The sequence below is a fragment of the Palaemon carinicauda genome, chromosome 19 (genome assembly GCF_036898095.1).
Source record: "Palaemon carinicauda isolate YSFRI2023 chromosome 19, ASM3689809v2, whole genome shotgun sequence".
In the NCBI taxonomy this organism is placed as follows: Eukaryota; Metazoa; Arthropoda; class Malacostraca; order Decapoda; family Palaemonidae; genus Palaemon; species Palaemon carinicauda.
In genome coordinates this window covers 26,248,045-26,269,641 of record NC_090743.1, presented here as the reverse complement: position 1 = coordinate 26,269,641, position 21,597 = coordinate 26,248,045, and the positions used below count along the sequence as shown (strand labels likewise).

General features: G+C 42.0%; 1 protein-coding gene across 2 annotated transcripts in view; it reads right to left on the bottom strand.

Annotated features, from left to right (window-relative positions):
• LOC137658532 (tyrosine-protein kinase transmembrane receptor Ror2-like) overlaps positions 1–21,597 on the bottom strand; it is a 59,242-nt gene that overhangs the window by 28,835 nt on the left and 8,810 nt on the right. For both annotated transcript variants that reach the window (XM_068393333.1, XM_068393332.1), the window contains 5 exons: positions 12,754–12,897; positions 11,108–11,240; positions 10,695–10,937; positions 10,237–10,424; positions 2,267–2,422 (listed from right to left, as the gene is read on the bottom strand). In XM_068393333.1, the coding sequence (XP_068249434.1) occupies positions 2,267–2,422; positions 10,237–10,424; positions 10,695–10,937; positions 11,108–11,240; positions 12,754–12,897 (864 nt within the window). The remainder of the gene's footprint in view (positions 1–2,266; positions 2,423–10,236; positions 10,425–10,694; positions 10,938–11,107; positions 11,241–12,753; positions 12,898–21,597) is intronic.

Genomic DNA, 21,597 nt, shown 5'->3' with positions numbered 1-21,597 from the left:
CAAATGCAAGTGGCGATTGCAAGATCAAACCCTTGTTAGTGTACCACTCGGACAACCCCCGGGTGTTCAAACGAAATAATATTTGTAAAAGTGCACTACCAGTTATGTGGCGCTCGAACACTAAATCTTGGGTCACAAGACAATTCTTTACTGAGTGGATAAACGAAGTGTTTGCCCCCCAGGTTAAGGCTTACCTCATTGAAAAGAGCTTGCCAATGAAATGTCTTCTGGTTATGGACAATGCTCCTGCACATCCTCCAGGTCTCGAGGATGACTTGAAAGAAGAATACAGCTTTATCAAAATCAAATTCTTGCCCCCCAATACTACTCCCATACTCCAGCCCATGGACCAACAGGTCATTTCAAACTTCAAAAAACTCTATACCAAGGCCCTTTTCAGAAAGTGTTTTGAAGTGACCAGTGACACGAAGTTGACCCTAAAGGAATTCTGGAAGGAACACTTCAGCATCCTCAACTCTGTTAACATGATTGACCAAGCTTGGCGAGGTGTGACCTATAGGACATTGAACTCTGCCTGGCGTAAGCTGTGGCCATCATGTGTCACAGAGAGGGAGTTTGAAGGTTTCCAACCAGAGGCGGGTCCAAGCACTGCTACCCCTGTAATTTCTGATGACACTGATGTCGTTGAGGAAATTGTTGTCATGGGCAGGAGTTTGGGGCTTGAGGTCGACAAGGATGATATTGATGAGCTTGTAGAAAGCCATTCTACCGAGTTGACTGTGGAGGAATTGTTGCACCTGCAACAACAACAGCAGCAGGATCTGATTGTGGAGCAGGAATCTTCAGAAGAGGATGAGGTAAGGGAGGATGTTCCAAGTTCTCTCATCAATGAAATTTGTTCCAAGTGGGCAGATGTGCAGGCTTTTGCTGAAAAATACCACCCAGAAATTGCAGTAGCAAACCGGGCAGTGCATATGTTTAATGATAGTGTCATGTATCATTTTCGAAGAATACTGCAGAGGAGGAAGAAACAATTAACAATAGACCAGTTTTTCACAAAAGAAAAGAAAGCTGCTACATCAAAGCCTGTTTCTCCTCCAAAGAAGAGACAAAGAAGAGAAGAAACCCCTGAAATAGATCTGCCCACCCTTTCATTGGAGAGAGAAACAACTCCTGAAGGAGAACTACCCCGCCACATCATGGAAGGGGACTCTCCTTCCAAGCAGTAACCTCCCCCTTCCATCCTCTCCACATCCATCCCTGTATGCCATCGAACCGCTGCTCAAAGGTATGTTCACTACAGTACAGAAAATGGTTTAAAATTGTTTTATTTTAGTACAGTAAATGGTTTAAAATTGTTTTATAGGATTTTCTGACCAATTTCATACACATTTAGATAATTATTGTTGTTTAGGTACACGTTTTATTAATATTTTGGGCCTGTTCGAGTGCTTGGGAACGGAATAGAATATATACCATTATTTCTTATGGGGAAAAAAAATTCGGTACTCGAACAAATCGGAGGTCGAACACGGATCTCGAACGGATTATGGTCGAGTACCGAGGTATCACTGTATAGATTTTGTGTGTCATGAGTCATTCAAAAGGATGGAAGAAGGTCTCATTCATCTTAATTCCGGAGTTCGTAACCAGGACTCAGAACCCGGTCGATCATGACTACAGGTTCAAGTCCTTCATATCTTCTCTACATGAAGCAAATAGCTGGGATCACGATGAATTGCTTTTCGGTCCTGCGAGGAGACTACGAAACTACCTGAAGAGAACTCAAGAGCTTCAGACCAGAGCAACAGAGAGACTTTCTTCACACTAGGTGGATTAAGAAGTTATCCAAGAATTCTTTCTTTCTGGCTATGTGATGCTATCAGAAATGCCTAATCTGAGGGGATGGGACCATCTTGGGCTTTAGCTCATTAAGTCGGAAATATGGGATGCACCTTAGCTCTCAGGAAGAACTTGTCACTACGTAGCGCAGGCCTTGAATGCAGGAGTTTGGAAACACCAGACATCTTCACTGCCCACTACTTGTCAGTCAGCTATACAATCACTTTTGACTTTAGGCCGGAGATGTGGGGTGGATGAGGCAGGAACAGCTTTCAAGGAGGATACCCTAGATTTCCTCCTCTATAGTTTGTGGTAAAAAATAAGTTTGACTAAGTAGAACGAGATAATAAAGAACGGTTCATAGTCTTTTCAAAATAATTAATAATCCTGTAGGTTTCCTTTCAAAACTTCAATAAGACCATTCCTTAAAAAAGAAAAGATTATTTGTAATTCACATACGTACCTGAAATACTCTGCCAAATGCGCCTTGTCCAAGGTCTCGAATGTAAATAATACTGTTACGATCATACTGGAGTTTCTCAAGCTTGGGATTAAGCTGGGCACATGTCTGATGATATGCAGAATTACTTGGAAGTTTAGTCAAGTCTATATCAGCATCCTGAAATCACAAGAAAAGAGTTGTCAATTATTCATTAATTAAAAAGTAACATAGATGAACAAATACTTCTTACAATTATGAATGCTTGAGTTCCTCAAGATTTAAAATTTTTCAATACTTCCAGAAAATGTTTTCTATTTACCTCACTTTTGCTTTTAATCATTAATGAAACCACATAAATGGCTATGCTTTACAGGTCTAGAAATCTTGTATGACTTGTCATATCATGAATAATGACAAGATTATACTTTTTCCAATCAGACAAGGCAATTTCACTCTTATTTCTGCAATAAATATAACCAGACAAAAACATTTTAGAAATTAGGAATTACAGAAAAACTTCATACATGTACAGTGTTTATGAGTTATTGACTTTTCCTTAAGACTGGTGTTACAAAATCTGTTCAAAAACTATTAATTCGGAGGTTGTTGTAACCATAATCTTCTTAGATAGGTTCCAGTTGATCTTTATCTCCACTGGATGCCATGCTCTTGCTAAATTTTATCTATATTCAGTACTGTATGTACAATTGCACAATGATTATTGCAATCAGTTCTCCCAATGTTTCAGACATATGGCATATAGCTATATTCTGTAAGCAGTATCTTTCAGACACAAGGCATATAGCTATTATTCTGAAAGCAGTATCTGGCAATTATTCCCTTTAGAAAAAAAACAATGCACACTTCTTATTGCGGCACACCATGTTTTTCCTGCTATTTTTCATTAAATAATTTGTTTGTAATACTATATTCTCAGTTTCTTTATCTTAAATGTATAAATCCATATTGTACATTGTTCTTATACACGTCTATTATCAACAACAACAAAATATTGGAAATATTGAGAATTTTGGGAAATAAAAAATAAAATCATGAAATTAAGTTATAGAGAAATTATATTTTCATAATAAAATAAATTTTTGAACATATTTACCCACTGGTTATATAAGAAGGGCTAAAGTCCCTAGACGCCCGGCAGAAATTCAAAATCTTGCGGCTATCGCAGATATGCCAGGTGTACACTAGCGCCCTCGCGGTAGATAGGTCGAACTATACCAAACCTTTCAGATCTTCCATGCCCCATGGTCTCTAGAGGGGAGGAGGGTGGGTTTTTAACTTATATAACCAGCGGGTAAGTATGTTCAAAAATTGATTTTATTATGAAAATATCATTTTTAAATATAAGACTTACCCGCTGGTTATATAAGAATGGCTGATTGACACCCTTGGTGGTGGGTCAGAGACAGCAACATAATAGGAAATTCACTTAAGAGTTACATAAACAACTTAAGAGGTTCGTACCTGATAAGGAAGCTGACTGCAATGATTCTCTGCCTCATTCTGTCTGCTATCCTTAGGAGATCCAGCAGTCCACCCAGGGGCCTGATGATCTCTAGGAGCTGTCAAACGGTGCCATAACCTATAACATGACAGGACCTCATCTAATACCCTTGTTCCGAGCGCACTCAAGAAACAAGTTGACCACCTGACCAAACACCAGATTGCGGAAGACTGACGACCAATCTCCACATACAACCATAAGTTTACAAGTTCCAAGAGAAAGAATAGGTTATTAGGAAAAGGGAACGTAGTGGTAGATCAATCACCTACTATCGCATTAGCCGCAACGAATGGTCCCAACGTGTAACAGTCCTCATAGAGAGTCTGAACATGCTTTAAATAATGGGATGCGAATACCGACTTCTCCAGAAAGTTGTATCCACTATACTTCGCAGAGAACGGTTCTATTTAAAAGCCACTGAAGTTGCTACCGCTCTGACTTCATGCGTCTTCACCTTGAGGAGCCTCTGGTCCGCCTCATCACATTGGGCGTGAGCCTCCCTAATCAAGAGCCTTATGAAAAAGGATAAGGCGTTCTTCGATATGGGCAGTGAAGGCTTTCTTACTGCACACCACAGAGCCTCTGAGTTGCCTCTCAAATTCTTTGTTCTGTTTAAATAGAATCTTAATGCTCTGACAGAGCAGAGCAATTTCTCAAACTCTTCTTCCACAACATCATATAGATTAGGGATCTCAAAACTCTTAGGCCATGGACGGGAAAGATGTTCATTCTTGGCCAAAAAATCAAGCTGTAAGGAACATATGGCTTTCCCATCTCGGAAACCAATGTTCCTGCTTAAGGCGTAAACTTCACTGACCCTCTTAGCAGTAGCTAAATTAACCAGAAACAGAGTTTTCAAGGTTAGATCCTTAAAGGAGGCCGAGTGCAATGGTTCAAATCTGTCACTCATGAGATATCTAAGAACAACGTCCAGGTTCCAGGCAGGCGATTCTGGTTGTCTTTGAGGTATCAAAAGACTTGAGAAGATCCTGCAAGTCCTTATTGTTGGAAAGATCCAAATTTCTGTGTCTAAAGACCGTCGCCAACATACTTCTGTAACCTTTGATTGTAGAGGAAGAGAAGTTATGCTTATTTCTGAGGTCTAGAAAGAAATCGGCAATCTGAGCTATAGAGGTACTGGATGAAGACACCGAATTAGCTCTACACCATTCTCTGAATAACTCCCACTTGGACTGATACACCTTGATGGTAGAGGACCTCCTTGCTCTTGCAATAGCCTTGGCTGCCTCCTTCGAAAAACCTCTAGATCTAGCGAGTTTTTCGATAGTCTGAAGGCAGTCAGATGTAGAGCTCGGAGGTTTAGGTGGTTTCTTTCCAAGTGAGGTTGTCTGAGAAGATCTGGTCTTAAGGGAAGGTTTCTTGAAACATCCACCACTCCAGTACCTCTGGAAACCAGCTTCTTGACGGCCAGAAAGGGGGCTATTAGAGTCATCCTGGTTCCTTCGTGCGACAAAAACTTCTGCATTACCTTGTACAGGATCTTGAACGGTGGGAATGCATACACCTCCATCTGTGACCAATCCATGAGGAAAGCATCTATGTGCATGGCCTCTAGATCCGGCACTGGCGAACAGTACAATTCCAGTCTTTTCGTCTTTGCTGTTGCGAAAAGATCTACGAGGGGGCGACCCCATAACCGTCACAGACTCTTGCAGACCTCCAGGTGTAACATCCATTCTGTGGGGAGAACCTGATCTCTCCTGCTGAGTCTGTCGGCGCTCTCATTCTTGACCCCCTGAATAAAACTAGTCAATAATGTCACCTCCCTTTCCTAAGCCCATACGAGAAGAGGCCTCGCTATCTCGTACAGAAACCACGTGTGGGTCCCGCCTTGCTTTGCTATATAGGCTAGAGCTGTGGTGCTGTCCGCATTGATTTGTACCACCTTACCCAGGATCTGCTCCTCGAAGCCTTTTAGGGCCAAATGTACTGCCAGGAGTTCCTTCTGATTTATGTGGAGAGTTTTTTGCTCTAACGTCCAAAGACCTAAGGTCTCTCTCTTCCCTAATGTCGCTCCCCACCCCGAGTTTGAGGCGTCGGAAAACAACACGAGGTCTGGGCTCTTTTGAGTCAACGACAGGCCCTCCTGTAGTCTATGCTCGTTGTTCCACCATTGAAGGTGTGATTTCATAGGATACATGATGGAAATGCTTTCCCTATCGAGACTGTCCCCTTTCTTCCAATGCCAATTGAGGTGAAACTGAAGGGGGCGTAAATGCAACCTCCCCAGAGACACAAACTTCTCCAATGACGAGAGAGTCCCCAGAAGGCTCATCCATTCCCTCACTAAACTGACGTCCTTCTTTATAAAAGCCCGAAGTTTTAGGAGAGCTGTTTGGATCCTTACAGGCGAGGGAAAAGCCTGAAAACTCCGACTCTGAATCTCCATCCCCAAATAAAGAATCTTCTGGGATGGAGTCAGTTGTAATTTTTTCAAACTCACTAGGAGTCCTAAGTCCTTGATCAATTCCAACGTCATTTGTAGGTCCTTCAAACAGCAATCGGCTGAGGTGGCTCTTATAAGCCAATCGTCCAGGTACAGGGAGGCCCTGATGCCCCTTGAATGTAACATGCTTGCCACATTCAGCATGATTTTGTGAACAATAGAGGAGCTGTGCTGAGACCGAAACATAAGGCTCTGAACTGGAAGACCTTGTTTCCGTACATAAACCTCAGATAACGTCTGCAGCTGGGGTGTATTGGAATATGGAAGTAGGCATCTTGGAGATCCAAAGAGACCATCCAATCGCCCTTCCTTACTGCTGCTAAAACCCTCTTCTGGGTTTCCATGGTAAACTTCGAGTTCTGGACGTAGCCATTGAGAACACTTACGTCCAGAACTAGTCTCCATTCTCCTGAACTCTTGGGTACTAAGAATAGCCGGTTGTAAAACCCCGGTGATGTTAAATCCTGCACTCTCTCTATCGCTCGCTTCTCCAGTAACAGAGACATCTGAAGCCGCATGGCCTGCCTCTTTGGCCCCTCCCTGTATCTGGGCGAAAGATCCACAGGATCTGTGATTAGTGGAGGGTTTGATAAAAATGGAATCTTGTATTCCTCTTTCAACACTAGCACGGACCAAGGGTTCGCTCCATTCCTCTCCCAGGCCTTCCAGAAGTAATTCAGCCTGGCCCCTACTGCTGTCTGAAAGATAGGGCAGTCAGACTCTACCTCTGCCGGTCTTAGTTCCTCTCTTCTTAGGTTTCCTTCCGTCGGACCTGAAGTTACCTCTTCCGGTAGGTTTACCCCAAAAGGGCTGAGAGGATCGTACCCCTGAAGTACTTTCTTTAGGTTTACGGGAAGAAAACGAAGAAGGCAGAACTTTCCTGGCCGTATTAGCCACTAGGTCATGTGTAGCCTTTTGGGTTAATGCAGTGGCAGCTTCCCCTACCAACTCTTGTGGGAATAGAGTCGAAGACAAAGGAGAGAATAGCAACTCCGATCTCTGGTAAGGGGGAACTCCCGCAGAGAGGAAGGAACACATAATGACCCTCTTCTTTATCACTCCAGCCGTGAAAAAAGCAGCCAACTCGTTGGAGCCATCCCTGACCCCTTTGTCCATACAGGACATCAAATGAATGAGACTGCTCGTGTCCGCGCCGTTCATGTCAGAAACCTTTCTTCCTAGGGCTCCCAAATTCCAATCTAAATAGTTAAAAACTTCAAAGGCCCTGAACATGCCTTTAAGCAGATGATCAAACTCAGTCATCGACCACCACACACTAGTTTTCCTCAAGGCCAGTCGACAAGAGGAATCCACCAGGCTTGAGAAGTCTCCCTGGGCAAAGGCAGGAACTCCCAAGCCTAGAACTTCCCCTGTCTCATACCAAATACTGGATTTGGAAGCCAATCTTGCGGGTGGAAAGGCAAAGCCTGTCTTGCCGAGAGCCTTCTTAGACTCCATCCAAGTTCCCATCAGTTTCAAAGCTCTTTTAGAAGAGCGCGAGAGCACAATCTTCGTAAACAAAGGCACTTTTGTGGCCTTCCCAAGGTAAATTCAGATGGGGGAGAACGTGGCGCCACAGGAGTGAAGTGGTCTGGAAAAAGTCCCGTGAAAACCAGCATAAGTTTTTTGAGGTCCACTGAATGTTGAGGAAGTTTCTCCTCTTCTCCATCAGAAATATCTTCCAGCGGTTCGTCCGGGCAAGATACCTCATCTGGTTCTTCTTCAGACAATTCAGCCGTAGCAGCCGCGTCCTGAACCAAAGCATGTGTCGAAATGGGAGCGTTTGCCCTGTACTGTGTCTTCCTCTATCTGGCGAACACAAGTCTTACGCCTAAAGTCACGTTCAGTTTGGGAAACGGCTTCTAACTGAAGAGGCGTGGCCGAAGTAGACAGATGTGCGACGTCAAGAATGGACTAACAAGAGGCGTCAAGGTTTAACTGACGTGAGCCGTCCCGATGACGCGAGGCGTCAGGTTGATGCCGACGCTCCGTGGCCTCATGAGACAACTGACGTGAGCCATCGCGTTGACGCGTAGCGTATGTCTGCTGTTGACGCTGACGCTCAGCCGTATCAAGAGTAGACTGCCTTGAGGCGTCACGGTGACGCGGTGCGTCTACCTGCTGCCGCTGACGTTCCGCATCACGTACACCATCTTGCCGCTTGGCAGCTCGTTCTTTCGCTAGCCGAACGTCGACGTTCTTGGAGGAACGTTCAGATAAAGTTATTTGCTGTGCAGCAGCCCCCTGACGTGACCCATCCCTCTCACCCTGCCGTTGAACACTGCGATTGGGAGATCGCCTGTGCGATAATGCGTCAGCACCAGACACAACAGGCCGCCTGTGCGAAACGGAAGACTGACGCCCAGCTGCACTGCTAACCGCAGGTTGATAAGATCGCATCAACGACGAGAGCTGCTGTTTCATACCCAATAACATCGACCATTTCGGATCGCTGCTATGTGATACATTAGGAGTTTTTTCTAATGGAAAATCGCCTTCTACCTCGCTTCCATATCGCCTCCCACTTTCGGGCGACGAAAGCCAGTCTGACGGAAGCGGTGGTGCATGAACCGTCACATCAGAAACAGGCATCAGCTCCGAGTCCGACAGAATTAAATCAAGATCCACATCGGAACCCCTGTCAGAGCGTTTTGCAGGCAAGCAACCCTCAGGGGACTGAAAACGCTCAGGCGTATCCTAGTTACTACAGCCCGGCTGCGGAGGCAATTCGCGCTGCTGAACGACTGCGTGAGTTCTTTTAAGCGGTCTAGAGGCGTGACGCCAGACCTCACCAACTGAACCTTCATTCGAGGAAGGTGATAACGCACCAACCTCATCTTTCCTATGATGAGGGTGAGTGACCTGTGTTACGACAGCAGGAACGCTCGAGGGGACGTCTGCATGATTGATGACGCCTCTCGTTCCCTTTCGCCGTCCGACATTACTTCTCCCATGGATTCGGGAGCTTGAAAGAGGTCGTAGGCTGGGTGAACGACAGGATCGTGCAGACGCACCCTCCACAACACTAAACACATTTGAAACACTTTTCACATTCGGTTGGTTTTTAAGCACACCAAGTTCAGACAAGATCTGATTTTTGTCCGCAGCAAACGATTCGACTCTTTCACCGAGAGCCTGAATCGCCGTTACCATATCTTTCATAGAAGGTTCCTTCGGTTGTTGATCTACCACTACGGGGGAAGGAATAGGATCAATGACATTAGGTAAGGACAAATCAACAGAACATGATGAACTGCACCTAACTCTGTCCCTCTCTAATCTTTTAATGTAACTTTCATAAGTTACCCACTCGCTATCGGTTAGCGAAAGGCACTCATCACACCGATCCCTAAATGAACATGATTTTTCCCTACATTTAACACAAATACTATGAGGGTCCACAGAAGCCTTAGGAAGTCGAGTACGACAACCTTTAACACACTTCCAAAACACAGGGGAGGGGTCAGCCATATTGAATGATGAAACCCAAAATATAAACAAAGGTTAAATTACTTAAATCAACCCAAAACAAAAAACATTTCAAGAAAAAATGAAAATGAAATCAATTATGCGAAAGCCCAAACTCAAAAAATGGAGTACATCACCAAATAACCGTCCAAAACAGAGTAAGTTTCGAGAGAATTTCCAATTGTTCCAGCCAGCAATGGCGGCAGAGAAGATCTGGAGGGTTTAGTATAGTTCGACCTATCTACCGCGAGGGCGCTTGTGTACACCTGGCATATCTGCGATAGCCGGGAGATTTTGAATTTCTGCCGGGCGTCTAGGGACTTTGGCCATTTTTATATAACCAGCGGGTAAGTCTTATGTTTAAAATTATTCAACACTACAGAACATATATAGTTAGTAATCATTAACTGAAAGTTATAATAGGGCAAGAATGAAAAATACAGTATTGAATATTAATCTTACAATACTCAAGACTCAAATGAACTATAAATATCCCTCAGTAAATAATGACATTCAATATTTAAGATAAAAAACCTGATTGTTTGGTGTTGAGTATCCAGGGCGTGTCTGAACTAACTTATGAATCAGCAAGGCACTCAAAGCAAGTAGTAGTAGTCCACCCAATCCTGCTCCACCAGCAATTAACATCAGCCAAGGACTTAACAGTTCCTCATCATGTATTTCATTAGCCAGGCCTACGCCTGCTCCAATGTGTTCCTCCCCTAAAAAAGATTAAGATATTAAAGCCTGTATATATGTTATAAAAGTAAATTTCCTTGTGTCATTCTTATTTGGAATTAGATGACTTTTCGTACTTTAGCTCCTTACATAAAAAATCCGAAATGACTATTTTTTTTTATATGCTGTATATTTTATGTTAGATACTGTACTATAACCTGCTTATATCCAGTAATAAGATAAAAGATAGACAGGTCATTTATTACTCATTTTGCTTATTAATAAAAGTTAACTTTAATATTAATTGCACTAACCACAAAGTGGAATGCTGCAGTGCTGCCATCGAATTTTTGGGTCTGTGGTGTAACACCAGGGGTATGGCTCTTCACCACCTGCATTTCTGCAATAATTTTCAGCATCTTGTACTTCTGGAAACACATCTGGAGGACGGTGATGACTATGCGGTGTTTGAGAATCCCATTTCTGACAGGCAATTCCATTGCTAGTAACATTTTTTGTTCCGAAATACCAACGTCCTCTCCCTATCCTACAATCGTCTGTTTTAACAAGATAAAATATAATAAATTTTTATACAAAAATATTTATGCTAAATATCTTTAATTGACTAACCTTAAATATAAAAAAGAACTAACTTCTCAAACATGAGAGAGATTCTCAAATACCCTCAAACAATAGTAATTAGTGAATAAAAACCTTGTAAACTTACATGTAACTTCATCTGGGTTGATTGAGGTTAAACCTATGTGTGAACACACACGTCGAGATCCATCCCCATAACTTTCAAGACTTTCACAGTCTGGTAAGCGGAAGTGCCTACGAGATTTGAATACTCTATTTTCCTGGGGAAAATCATGAATGAGATACTTTAGATAAAGATTAAACACTACAAATAATATAATGCACTGCAGTTTTTATTCTAATGGGGAAAAATGTACTGAACAACTTGATACAAATAAAAGACCAGCTATTTGAGTTTTAAGCTGGATATTCAAAAGATAACCCTTTGTAAATAATTAATTATAGTAATGTCATCAAAATGCCCCCTTTTATACTGAAAAGACAATAAAACTATCTTTTAAAAAAAGCAAACCTAGGGGGTTTCTCCTTATTATGGAAGACATTATGTCTCTAATGAATAACTGCTGTATAGTATCTTCTAGTGACCTACTGTTAAACAATGCTAAACCTGAGACAATTTAAGGAAGTGTGTACGTATGCATGTACAGTATATTTGACCTTGGTATTTATTTTCATTTTGAATATGCATAAAGTTCAAATAGTTATAAATCAGCCAGTTTTAAGCATCACTACTTAAGATCTTCAACCTTCATTTTGTGCCCTACAAAATTTTTGTTTTTTTGCAATGGTATGAACGAAAGGTATACAAAAATGTCACTTTTCGTCTGTAATATCTCTCACTGGAGGACAACCTTATAATTTATTTAGGATTCAGGATGCATGACAAAGGTTCCTCAATGACCTAGTAAGCCATCCTCAAGGAAGATAAGGCTATTGAACCTGAAGAACCCATACAAATGTAACAAAACCAAGATGTGATTTTTTCATGGAGGCAATGTTGGATATAATGATGTACACAAATTGTTCCCTTTCATTCTTTACAGTATCTGAAATAATTAAAATTCAAGAATTTTGATAAACTGGGTGCAGTTATTTTAATCTGTATTCATGGTACAACCAAATAGCACAAATTTTTATTCTGATATTTCCTTACAGCAATAAATACAATTCATTTATCTACAGAAACTTAATTAAACGCTAGGTTGAAAACTGCATTGGTGACCAGGTAGTTAGAGCTCTGTAATACCTGATAATGGTACTTACTACTGGTTGACTAACTTTTATTTCAACACTTAAGTATGGATAATTCACATAATACATCTGATATCTACATATATGTAATGATGACGGACATATAACAGCTGTTATCTAATAATGTTGCAGTAGTTCTGCAACAATAAAAATACTTATCGGCATCAAATATTATTTATCAAATAAAAATATTCACTCAATCAATATAGGTTTACAGATTATCATCATCAAAGATGAAAACAGACTCAATTATGTTTTGAAAAAATACAACTAGTCCTAGACTGCACAGTCAGAAAGGGAGGAATCATAAGACTTACTCAGCTGCCCACCAACCAAAATTGAAACCACCAATATCAATGTAAAGAATCCCATAGAATTTCCCTACTTTGACATAAAGCAACAGTACTACACAATATACTATCACCATAACTGTATGTCTAAGTAAAATAAAAAAAAAAATTTCATTAAAGATGATTTAAGATAAACAAGAGGTTTATATTATGAGAGGGTTGCAACACTTACTTGTTTATTTTGCTGAATAAGAAGCCATTCATTTACACAGAAGAGACTGCGCACAGCTATGCAGTCTTCACGACACAGCGGCAGGCCAACCTGGTAACCATCTTCCAAATGACACTCGGGAAATGCGTATCTACAAAGTAATTTCTGAAGAGAAATAAAAAAAAATAATATACTTTATAATAAAAAAGGGATGGTATAGTACTACTATAATATGCAAGGGATTTTAAAATTGAATATATTCGCAATTAAAAAGTCCCAACAATCTACTCAATTAAAATAAATGAACATCCAGATACTTAAGTATCAATATTAAAAATTGTATAACTCATGTAACCTATACAGTACAACTAAAAAAACTGCATAGTTTGCATTGAATTCTACATCATATATCATTCAAAAATGAATTACAGAAATAAGCTTCATAGCTCGACTAATTTTTGGTTCATTACAGTTCATCATCCTTTTGGATGAAATAACAAAGTAATAGCTCATCTTAACAATAAAATTTCTGATTATTACAGACAATTATGAATTAAAATATATTTAGCTTTTAAAATGACAAATCTGAAATAGATTGTATTTTTCCTAACTATACAAACTTAAAGCTCTTTACATAGTATCATTTCGGCACTAGCTGAAAACCAGCTGTTGAAGATTTTGCAAGCTGTAACTACTCTGCTAGTTAGTAGAGAGAGATAGCGGGGTAATCCACTACTATGCTCAAACCACTACTGGTAAACAAAAGTCACTTTGCAATTGCGGTAGGACTTCTGGGGAAAGTTAATTGCGGGACCAGTATGTGTAAAGAGCTTCAGGTTAGTATAATTAGGAAAAATACAAATTTTAATTGTTATTTGTTCCGGCACTATATACAAACCTTACGCTCTTTACAGGAGACTCACCCCATGGTGGGTGGAAGTCCCTAAAATCAACTGGCTGGTGACTGTCCCGGGGTGCCATTCTGTGGTACGCACGAGCTGTTTAGAGAGCACCCTGACACCTCATGATCCTTATAACATAACAGCCTGGGCAATTCAGCATAAAATTTAGCAATGTGACTTGACCAGGGAAGTGTAAAACTGGTGCTAAACTCCTCACTTAACCTAGACATTACCCGACTCCACCTCGGTTGGAGAACAGAGGACATAAATATACTGTATACAGTACATATACGTATCAGGTTGCACAAAAGGCATGGTACTTACCTGCAGGTATAGGAGATCAGCCTGCAGAGTTCCTTGGATGCTAAAGCCCCAAGAGAGGGGAGAATGAAATAGGTAGTGGCCAGTCACTTGCACATTCATTCTAGACATACTTGAGGGTAACATCTGCCCTCAACCAACTGCTACTTATCCTACAAGGAGCTGAGGTGTTAGCTGATCACGTTTTGTGCAGTCACCACTAGCCCAAAGGTGGGTTATCTCTTGCTGGTAGTGGGCAGTGAACATAATTTGCCATTTCCACATGCCCGCTTGAAATACCTGCGTTACAGAGAAATTCTTCTTGAACGCCAGGGATGTGCGGACACCCCTGACATCATTGGCTAGGGAACGGCGGCCGGAATGAGAGTGGTCTGCTTGAATGACTCGATCTGATCCTTTACGAAGAGGCTCGTAAGGGGCTCCTTTCAATGAACGTGAGTCTTGACAACATTCCAAGGAGGTGGTCTAACTTCTGACGGAGGGCATGTGCACTCAAAATTCTGTATGAGGAGAGAGAACTCCGTTGAGGAGGATATATCAACTTTATTCAGCTTGAAGATGAGGCTCAAAGCCGAGCAATAGCCTTTTACTGCTGACACTGAGCAAAGTTTTTCCCTCCCTGAGGTACAATAAGAACTACGCTATTGTTGGTATAGTGGTACTGAGAGGAACGATACCCAGTCCAAGACACCAGCTACAAAAGACGGACCACTTTTCCTGACATACTGAGGCAGATGACTCCCGGAGATATCCTGCCATTCTCTTTGTAACTGGTCTCAAAAAGCCCTTCTTTGTGAGCAATGAAGACGAGGCAATGGAATCGCTTGATGGAATCTCTTCACATGTGGTTGTCTGAGTCGATTGGGAAATATGGGGAACTTCCTCTGCACTTCTGTGAGCAGATACAGGTCAGGAAACCATTCTGCATGATGCCATCTTCTTCTTCTTCTTTGTCTGCATCTTTTCCCACTTTTATATGGGGTCCATGTTTCTGGCCAGCTTTCTCCATCTACCTCTGTCCCCCCATGATGCCATAGCGGAACTATTAGGGTCATTGACAGATCTTGAGATGCAGTGACTTGGTTTGCAGAAGGGAGAAACGCATAGACATGCATCCTGTCTTACAGATGTTGGAAGGTATCTTGCCAGAATGCCTGGGGATCTGGTACTGGAGAGCAGTAAACTGGAAGCTTCCAGTTGAGGGTCGTTGCAAACAGGACGATTGTCGGCGAACCCCACAAAGTCAAAACTTTGTTGGCTATCGGTTGTTTTAAGTAACATTCGAAGCTTACTATCTGAGTCCTCTTGCTCAGATTGTCCGCCAGCCTGTTCTTCGTGCCAGGGATGAATCGGGCTGAAAGGGCTACCGAATTGTTTTACCTCCATCTGAGGATTTCTACAGCCAACTGGCATAAGTGCTGTGAAAAGGTACCTCCTTGCTTGTTTATGAGTGAAACCACTGTAGTGTTGTCACTCATCAGTACTACGGAGTGTCTTGAAAGAAGCCGATGGAAGTGCTTGAGTGCGAGAAAGGCTGCCCTCATTTCCAGGAGGTTTATGTGGCACTGCTGCTTGGATTCGGCCCACCGTCTGGATACCGTGAGGTGCAACAGATGAGCCCCCCACCCTTCTTTTGATGCATCCAAGAAGAGCAACAAATCCGGGGGAGGAGAGAAGTCAATTCCCTGAGCATGTTGGTGTTTGACACCCACCATCTCAGGTCTGTCTTCTGCTCTTGACCTACCAGCACCAGTGTTTTCAGTGGGTCCACGTGCTGAGACCCAAAGGCCTTCAGCTGCCACTGTAGAAATCTGATGCACAGACAACAGTTGGGCACTAACTTCTCTAGAGAAGTTAGGTGTCCTAGCAGCCTTTGCTGGAAATTTGTCTCGCGAGAGGAAGGTCTGGGCTATCTCTCTGTCTCTTTATTCTTTCTTCGGACGGAAAGATCGTGCCTAGTTTGGTCCCGATTCTCATTTCTAGATATACCATGTCTTGGGTTGGTTGCAGGTGAGACTTCTCATAATTTACCATGATTCCCAGATATCGGCAAAATGCGAGAAGTCTGTCTCGATGGAAGAGAAGGGACTCCCTCGATTCAGCCAAAAGCAGCCAATCGTCTAGGTATCTAAGTAGACGAATGCTGTTCTTGTGTTCCCAGGTGGACACTAGGGTGAAGGCTCGCGTGAAAACCTGAGGTGCTGTGGACAGGCCGAAACAAAGCACCGTGAACTAGTATATTTTTCCTCCTAACGTGAATTCTAGGTACTTCCTTGAGGATGGATTAATGGGGATCTGGAACTGAGCATCCTTGAGGTCTAACGATATCAGGAAGTCCAGCTGTCTGACTATCTGGGGTGTCTCTATCTTGAAGGGGGTCTGATATACGAATTTATTGAAGGTCGAGAGATTGATGACTGGTCTCCAACCTCCAGACGTCTTTTCTACAAGAAATATGCAACTTTATAAGCCTGGGGACCCTTCCGCGACCTCTTGGAAAGCGTCCTTCTCTAGCATAATCTGGACTTTTACCAATAGAGCCTGTTCCTTCATGGATGGAGGGTGAGAGTTAGTATCCCTCTCTTAACCCTGGATAGGTACGGTGGGTCGTTTGCGACCCCGAGCGTAAAAAAAAAACAGGTTTTTCTCACGTGACTCACCCCTGTGACTGAATTTGTGGGTGATCGACCTGCAGGAGGTGTCTCCCCTACACGCTCTAGTAGTGTCCAGATGTGCATTGCTGTAGCTGTACTCCTTCCCCGATTTCTGAGACGCGTCGGGGTCGTTCGCGTCCGAGTTTACCCTTCTGAGGTAGTTTGCATAATTATCAAAGTTATTACGTATTATGAAATTGTCGTAGAATGGTGCAACTTGTATAGGTTATCAGTTGTGGAAAGTCTTGGTGGATTGTTTGGCTACCATGTGCATGTTTTTTTTTTTAGTTAAAATGTCGTTCCTCACCACGAGGACCATTTTACCGCGAGTGCCCCTTTTTCATTTTTTTTCATTTTTTTGCCAAGTCATTTTTCCGTAAGATATTGCCAAATAGTGTCGTAAAACTTTTGCTTGTTTAGTGTTGGAAAGTGTGTCTAGATGATCTGGCTACCCATGCATGACTTTGTTTTTGTCAGATACGACGTAGTTATTGGTATATTGGGTATTTAACTGCGGTTACCAATTTCTGTTTTTTTTCAATATTTGTAAAAATTACTACGTAGTAAGGAATTGCCGTATATTATTCATTTTTTTTTTCATGTTTATGTGTTAGAAAGTGTGCCTTGATGGTTGGGCTAACACGTGCATGTCTTTTTTTTTATCTGAGATGTCATATATTAGAATGTCGGGCATTTTACCGCGAGTGTCCCTTTTTAATTTTTTTTAATTTTTTTGCCAAGTCATTTTTCCGTAAGATATTGCGAAATAGTGTCGTAAAACTTTTGCTTTTTTAATGTTGGAAAGTGTGTCTAGATGATCTGGCTACCCATGCGTGATTTTGTTTTTGTCAGATATGACGTAGTTATTGGTATATTGGGTATTTAACTGCGGTTGCCAATTTCTGTTTTTTTTTTCAATATTTGTAAAAATTTACTACGTAGTAAGGAATTGCCGTATATTATTGATTTTTTTTTCATGTTTATGTGTTAGAAAGTGTGCCTTGATGGTTGGGCTAACACGTGCATGTCTTTTTTTTTTATCTGAGATGCCGTATATTAGAATGTTGGGCATTTTTCCGCGAGTGCCCCTTTTTATTTGTTTTGCATTTTTTTGCTTAGTCATGTTACCGTAAGGAATTGGCAAGTAGTGTCGCAAAACTTATATTTTTATAGTGTTGGAAAGTGTTTCTAGATGATCTGGCTACCCATGCCTATTTTTTTTTTAGCCAGATATGGCGTATATATAAGTATTTGTTCGATTTTCCTGTGATTGCCATTTTTTCGTTTTTTCCCATTTCTTTCAAAAATACTACGTACTAAGGAACTATCACAGAGTAATATTTCATTTATATGTTTATTTGTCGGAAAATATGCCTTGATGGTTTGCCTAGCACGTGGCTGAAATTTTTTTTTTCTGAAATGCCGTATATTAGAATGGCCATTTTTCCACGAGTGCCCCTTTTTATTGGTTTTGCATTTTTTTGCTTAGTCATGTTACCGTAAGGAATTGGCAAGTAGTGTCGCAAAACTTATATTTTTATAGTGTTGGAAAGTGTTTCTAGATGATCTGGCTACCCATGCCTATCTTTTTTTTAGCCAGATATGGCGTATATATAGGTATGTGTTCGATTTTCCGGTGATTGCCATTTTTTCGTTTTTTCCCAATTCTTTCAAAATTACTACGTACTAAGGAACTATCACAGAGTAATGATTCCTCTAGATGTTTATTTGTCGGAAAATTTTGTTTACTTTTTTTTTGATTGAATATCATCAAATTTTTTTAGCTAAAATATTGTTTTACATTTTTTTTTTCGATTTTATTTCCCTTCAAAAAAAATTTTTTGGGTCAGAATTTTAATTTTATAGTCGTAAAATAATCGACAATTATCCAGCAACCCACCATACAATTTTTATGCATATCCAATAATAATTAGATTAGTAAATAACACCTTGAAATTGACATACCCTTCCTACATTTCAAGTGGCAGATTAGGGAGTCTGAGTCAGTGTGGTTGGCGGCCATTTTGTGGACATATCCGAAGCGTAAGCTGCCCTATCTATATATATTCTTGTTCCCTATAGAATTTGTGATATTTTGGTTTATTTTTACCTGCATAAATATCATATTATATATTAAATATATGTATTTTTTTACGAAATTTCCAAGTACTCAAAAAATTACCTTTAGATATGGCCCCTGAAATAAATGTAATTTACAAAATAATGAAGATTTTTTTACATATTTCTATTTTAGGATAACATATGTTTATTCCCTAAAAAAATTAGCCACTTCCTATTTCATTTGGGTACCCAAAAAAATTCATGAAATTTGGACAATTTTTTTTGGCCAAAAAAAGTTACCCTTTTTTTCTCATTTCAGATCTTCACCTCCATGGGTCTGACTTCATCCAAAATACATCAAGATGTGTCCTAAACATTCAAGAATCAATTCCTAAAAGGATTTGTGTATATATGTATAAACTTTTTTTTTATGAATTTTTATGTCAGGTCTTTTTTTTTTCTACTTAATTTTTTAAAATATTTATAATAAATAGTTTTTCTGCAGATGAGTAGTATTTATCTTTACAGTTGTTTTAAGCATTCATTGAAGTTTTTTTTGGCAAAAGAAAAAAGGAGGTTACTGCAAAAACTGATTTTTCAAGAATTTTTTTTGGCGTCGGGGTCGTTCGCGTCCGAGTATACCCTTAAAGGGGTGTCCGAGGACCGTACCTATCCAGGGTTAATACAGAAACCAACCAAGGCTCACCTTCGTGGAGCATCCACCTCTGCCATCTGCTCTTTAGGCATCGCCCAACCAGTGGACTGGCTGGGGGAAAGCCTCCCCTTTCGGGATCATCCTCGTCTATTCCTCCTACCTCTTTTGCCCCTCTTTGATCCCTTAGGTCAAAAGGCTGTCTGGGGGCTTGAGCCTATGCAGCCTGCTTTGTCTGGGACATCTTCTTCAGTCCCTGGGCCTTAGCCGCAGCAGATCTTTGTGGTGGAGGTACCACTGAGGTGGGAGCTTGAGGTCATTGCTCTATGGAGGAGGGAGTCCTAGCTCATTTTCCTCCATGTCTCCGCATCTGGCTCGATGTCCTCCACAGTGAAGGACCTTCCAGCGGGGTGTTACACAACCTCATCGAGATTATCACATTACGACACCTCAAAACCCAGTTGACCCACTGGTTGCCTAAATTCTTGGTTAGGAACTCGAGAGTCATAGCCCCCAAGAAGACGAAGGCTAAAAACACTTCCTTCCTCTGAGCTATGGAGAGATCTTCGTTCTTCATGAGGCAACCTACCATCCCAAATCAGTAATCCAACCATGAAAGTGACTGCAAGGAACACCTTGCAACCATTTCTATTTTGGCAGCGTCTCACACCGATAAATGTACTGGCAAGGTTGCCAGTTTGGCCAAAGAAGAGTTATGCATTAGAGCCAAGATTGCCGGGTCTAGCGGTAGAGGAGATGGATCGTCCTCTATCATTTCATTACTTCGTAGTACTTCCTCTGCCGGACATACGGCGGAGGAAATACCCGAGAAGAATCCACAGATCGGAGGGAACAAAATTTTTCCGCCACTTGGGCATAAGCCCTTTTCTTTACTGCCTTGGCACACCCTCGACCAAGGTAAGGCTACCTTAGTTTTTGTGGGTCTTGGTGTATCGCAGAAGAGTAGGACCGTGTCCTTACCCTCCGCTAGTATTTGATCCCGCTCCCCTACACTGTTGACCCTCCTTATGAAGGATACGACTTGCAAGAAAAGGCGATCTGCAACCTTTTGTTCTAGGGGAGAGATCTTGGGGCTGGTAGATGCCGGCGGTGCTCTGTCTGAATGTTCAGAGCTATCATCAAAAGGTTCTTCCTCCTCCTAGCTAGCACCTATAGCAGCCCGGGAAGATCGAGGTCGTTGTCAGAGTTCCTTTTGGCAGAGGATTGAGGCCTCGGAGGAAGGCCACTATACTCCAGTTTTACGGACACAGATGTTGAGGCCATGCAGCGTTCCCTTCGAGATTGACTCTCATCCACAGTGTGCCAATTCTTAGGTAACATCTTGTTGTCCTTCCTTTCCCTCAGATGGATGTTAAAGTTTTCGAGAAAGGAAAGAACTTTCCTTTTCCGACTCCTTAGGTCTTGCTCCTTTGGAGAGGCAGAAGGGGGATCCTCAGCCACCATGGTAAAGGTTCTGGACAGTTCAACTCTATAGACAAAAGCCTATAGTTGTCTGTAAGAGTGATCTCCCTCAGAGACCTTGATCCTCTGCTCATACGAGGATGGACGTTATTCCCTGGCGGGGGCGTGCTTGTCCTCTGATTCTTCTTCCTCCTCTTAGGTATGATCGTAATCAATCCCAACCTCTCCCAGACTGGATCATAGCTAGTACAGTAGGTGCCTTGTTCTTCAGGTAATCCTAATACCTAGAGGAAATCTGAGGTTTGGGAGGTGCAAGAAGAGGTGGCTGCCTAGCCTCGCTACTGCGTCTGGGATCAGATGGGCCTTCACTCCCCTGAGAGGATTCCAGCCGGATGGTAAGAATGGCTGGGGACGGAACTGTCGGTGAATGAGCGGTCGATCCCGAGACCGCCTGCTTTACTGCCTGCACAAGGTCCAGAAACCAAGGGCATCCCTCGATAATTTCATTATGCCCAATTGCCTGCTTCCTTGGCTTATGTGGAGTGCCATAGAAAGGAATTGGTCAAGAGGATGTCAGCTCATGCCCTTCCTTGTGCTTGTCTTCCCCTACAGAAGGAAGTGCCGTCAGCCTGTTCTTCTGGATGATCAGCCTGAGAAAGGAAAGACTACTCTCCTTTGCGAGGGAACTCGCTGATCCTCTCGCGACTATAAGGAGAGAGCTGGCGAGGTGAGAGCTGATAAGGAGCACTTAAGTGCACCCCCTTCTCAACATGCACTGGTAAGCTGTAGTCTCCCTGTGTGTGCCCGTCTACTTGCTCGTTGTGCATGGTGTGTAAAACTCGCCTTTGCTCTG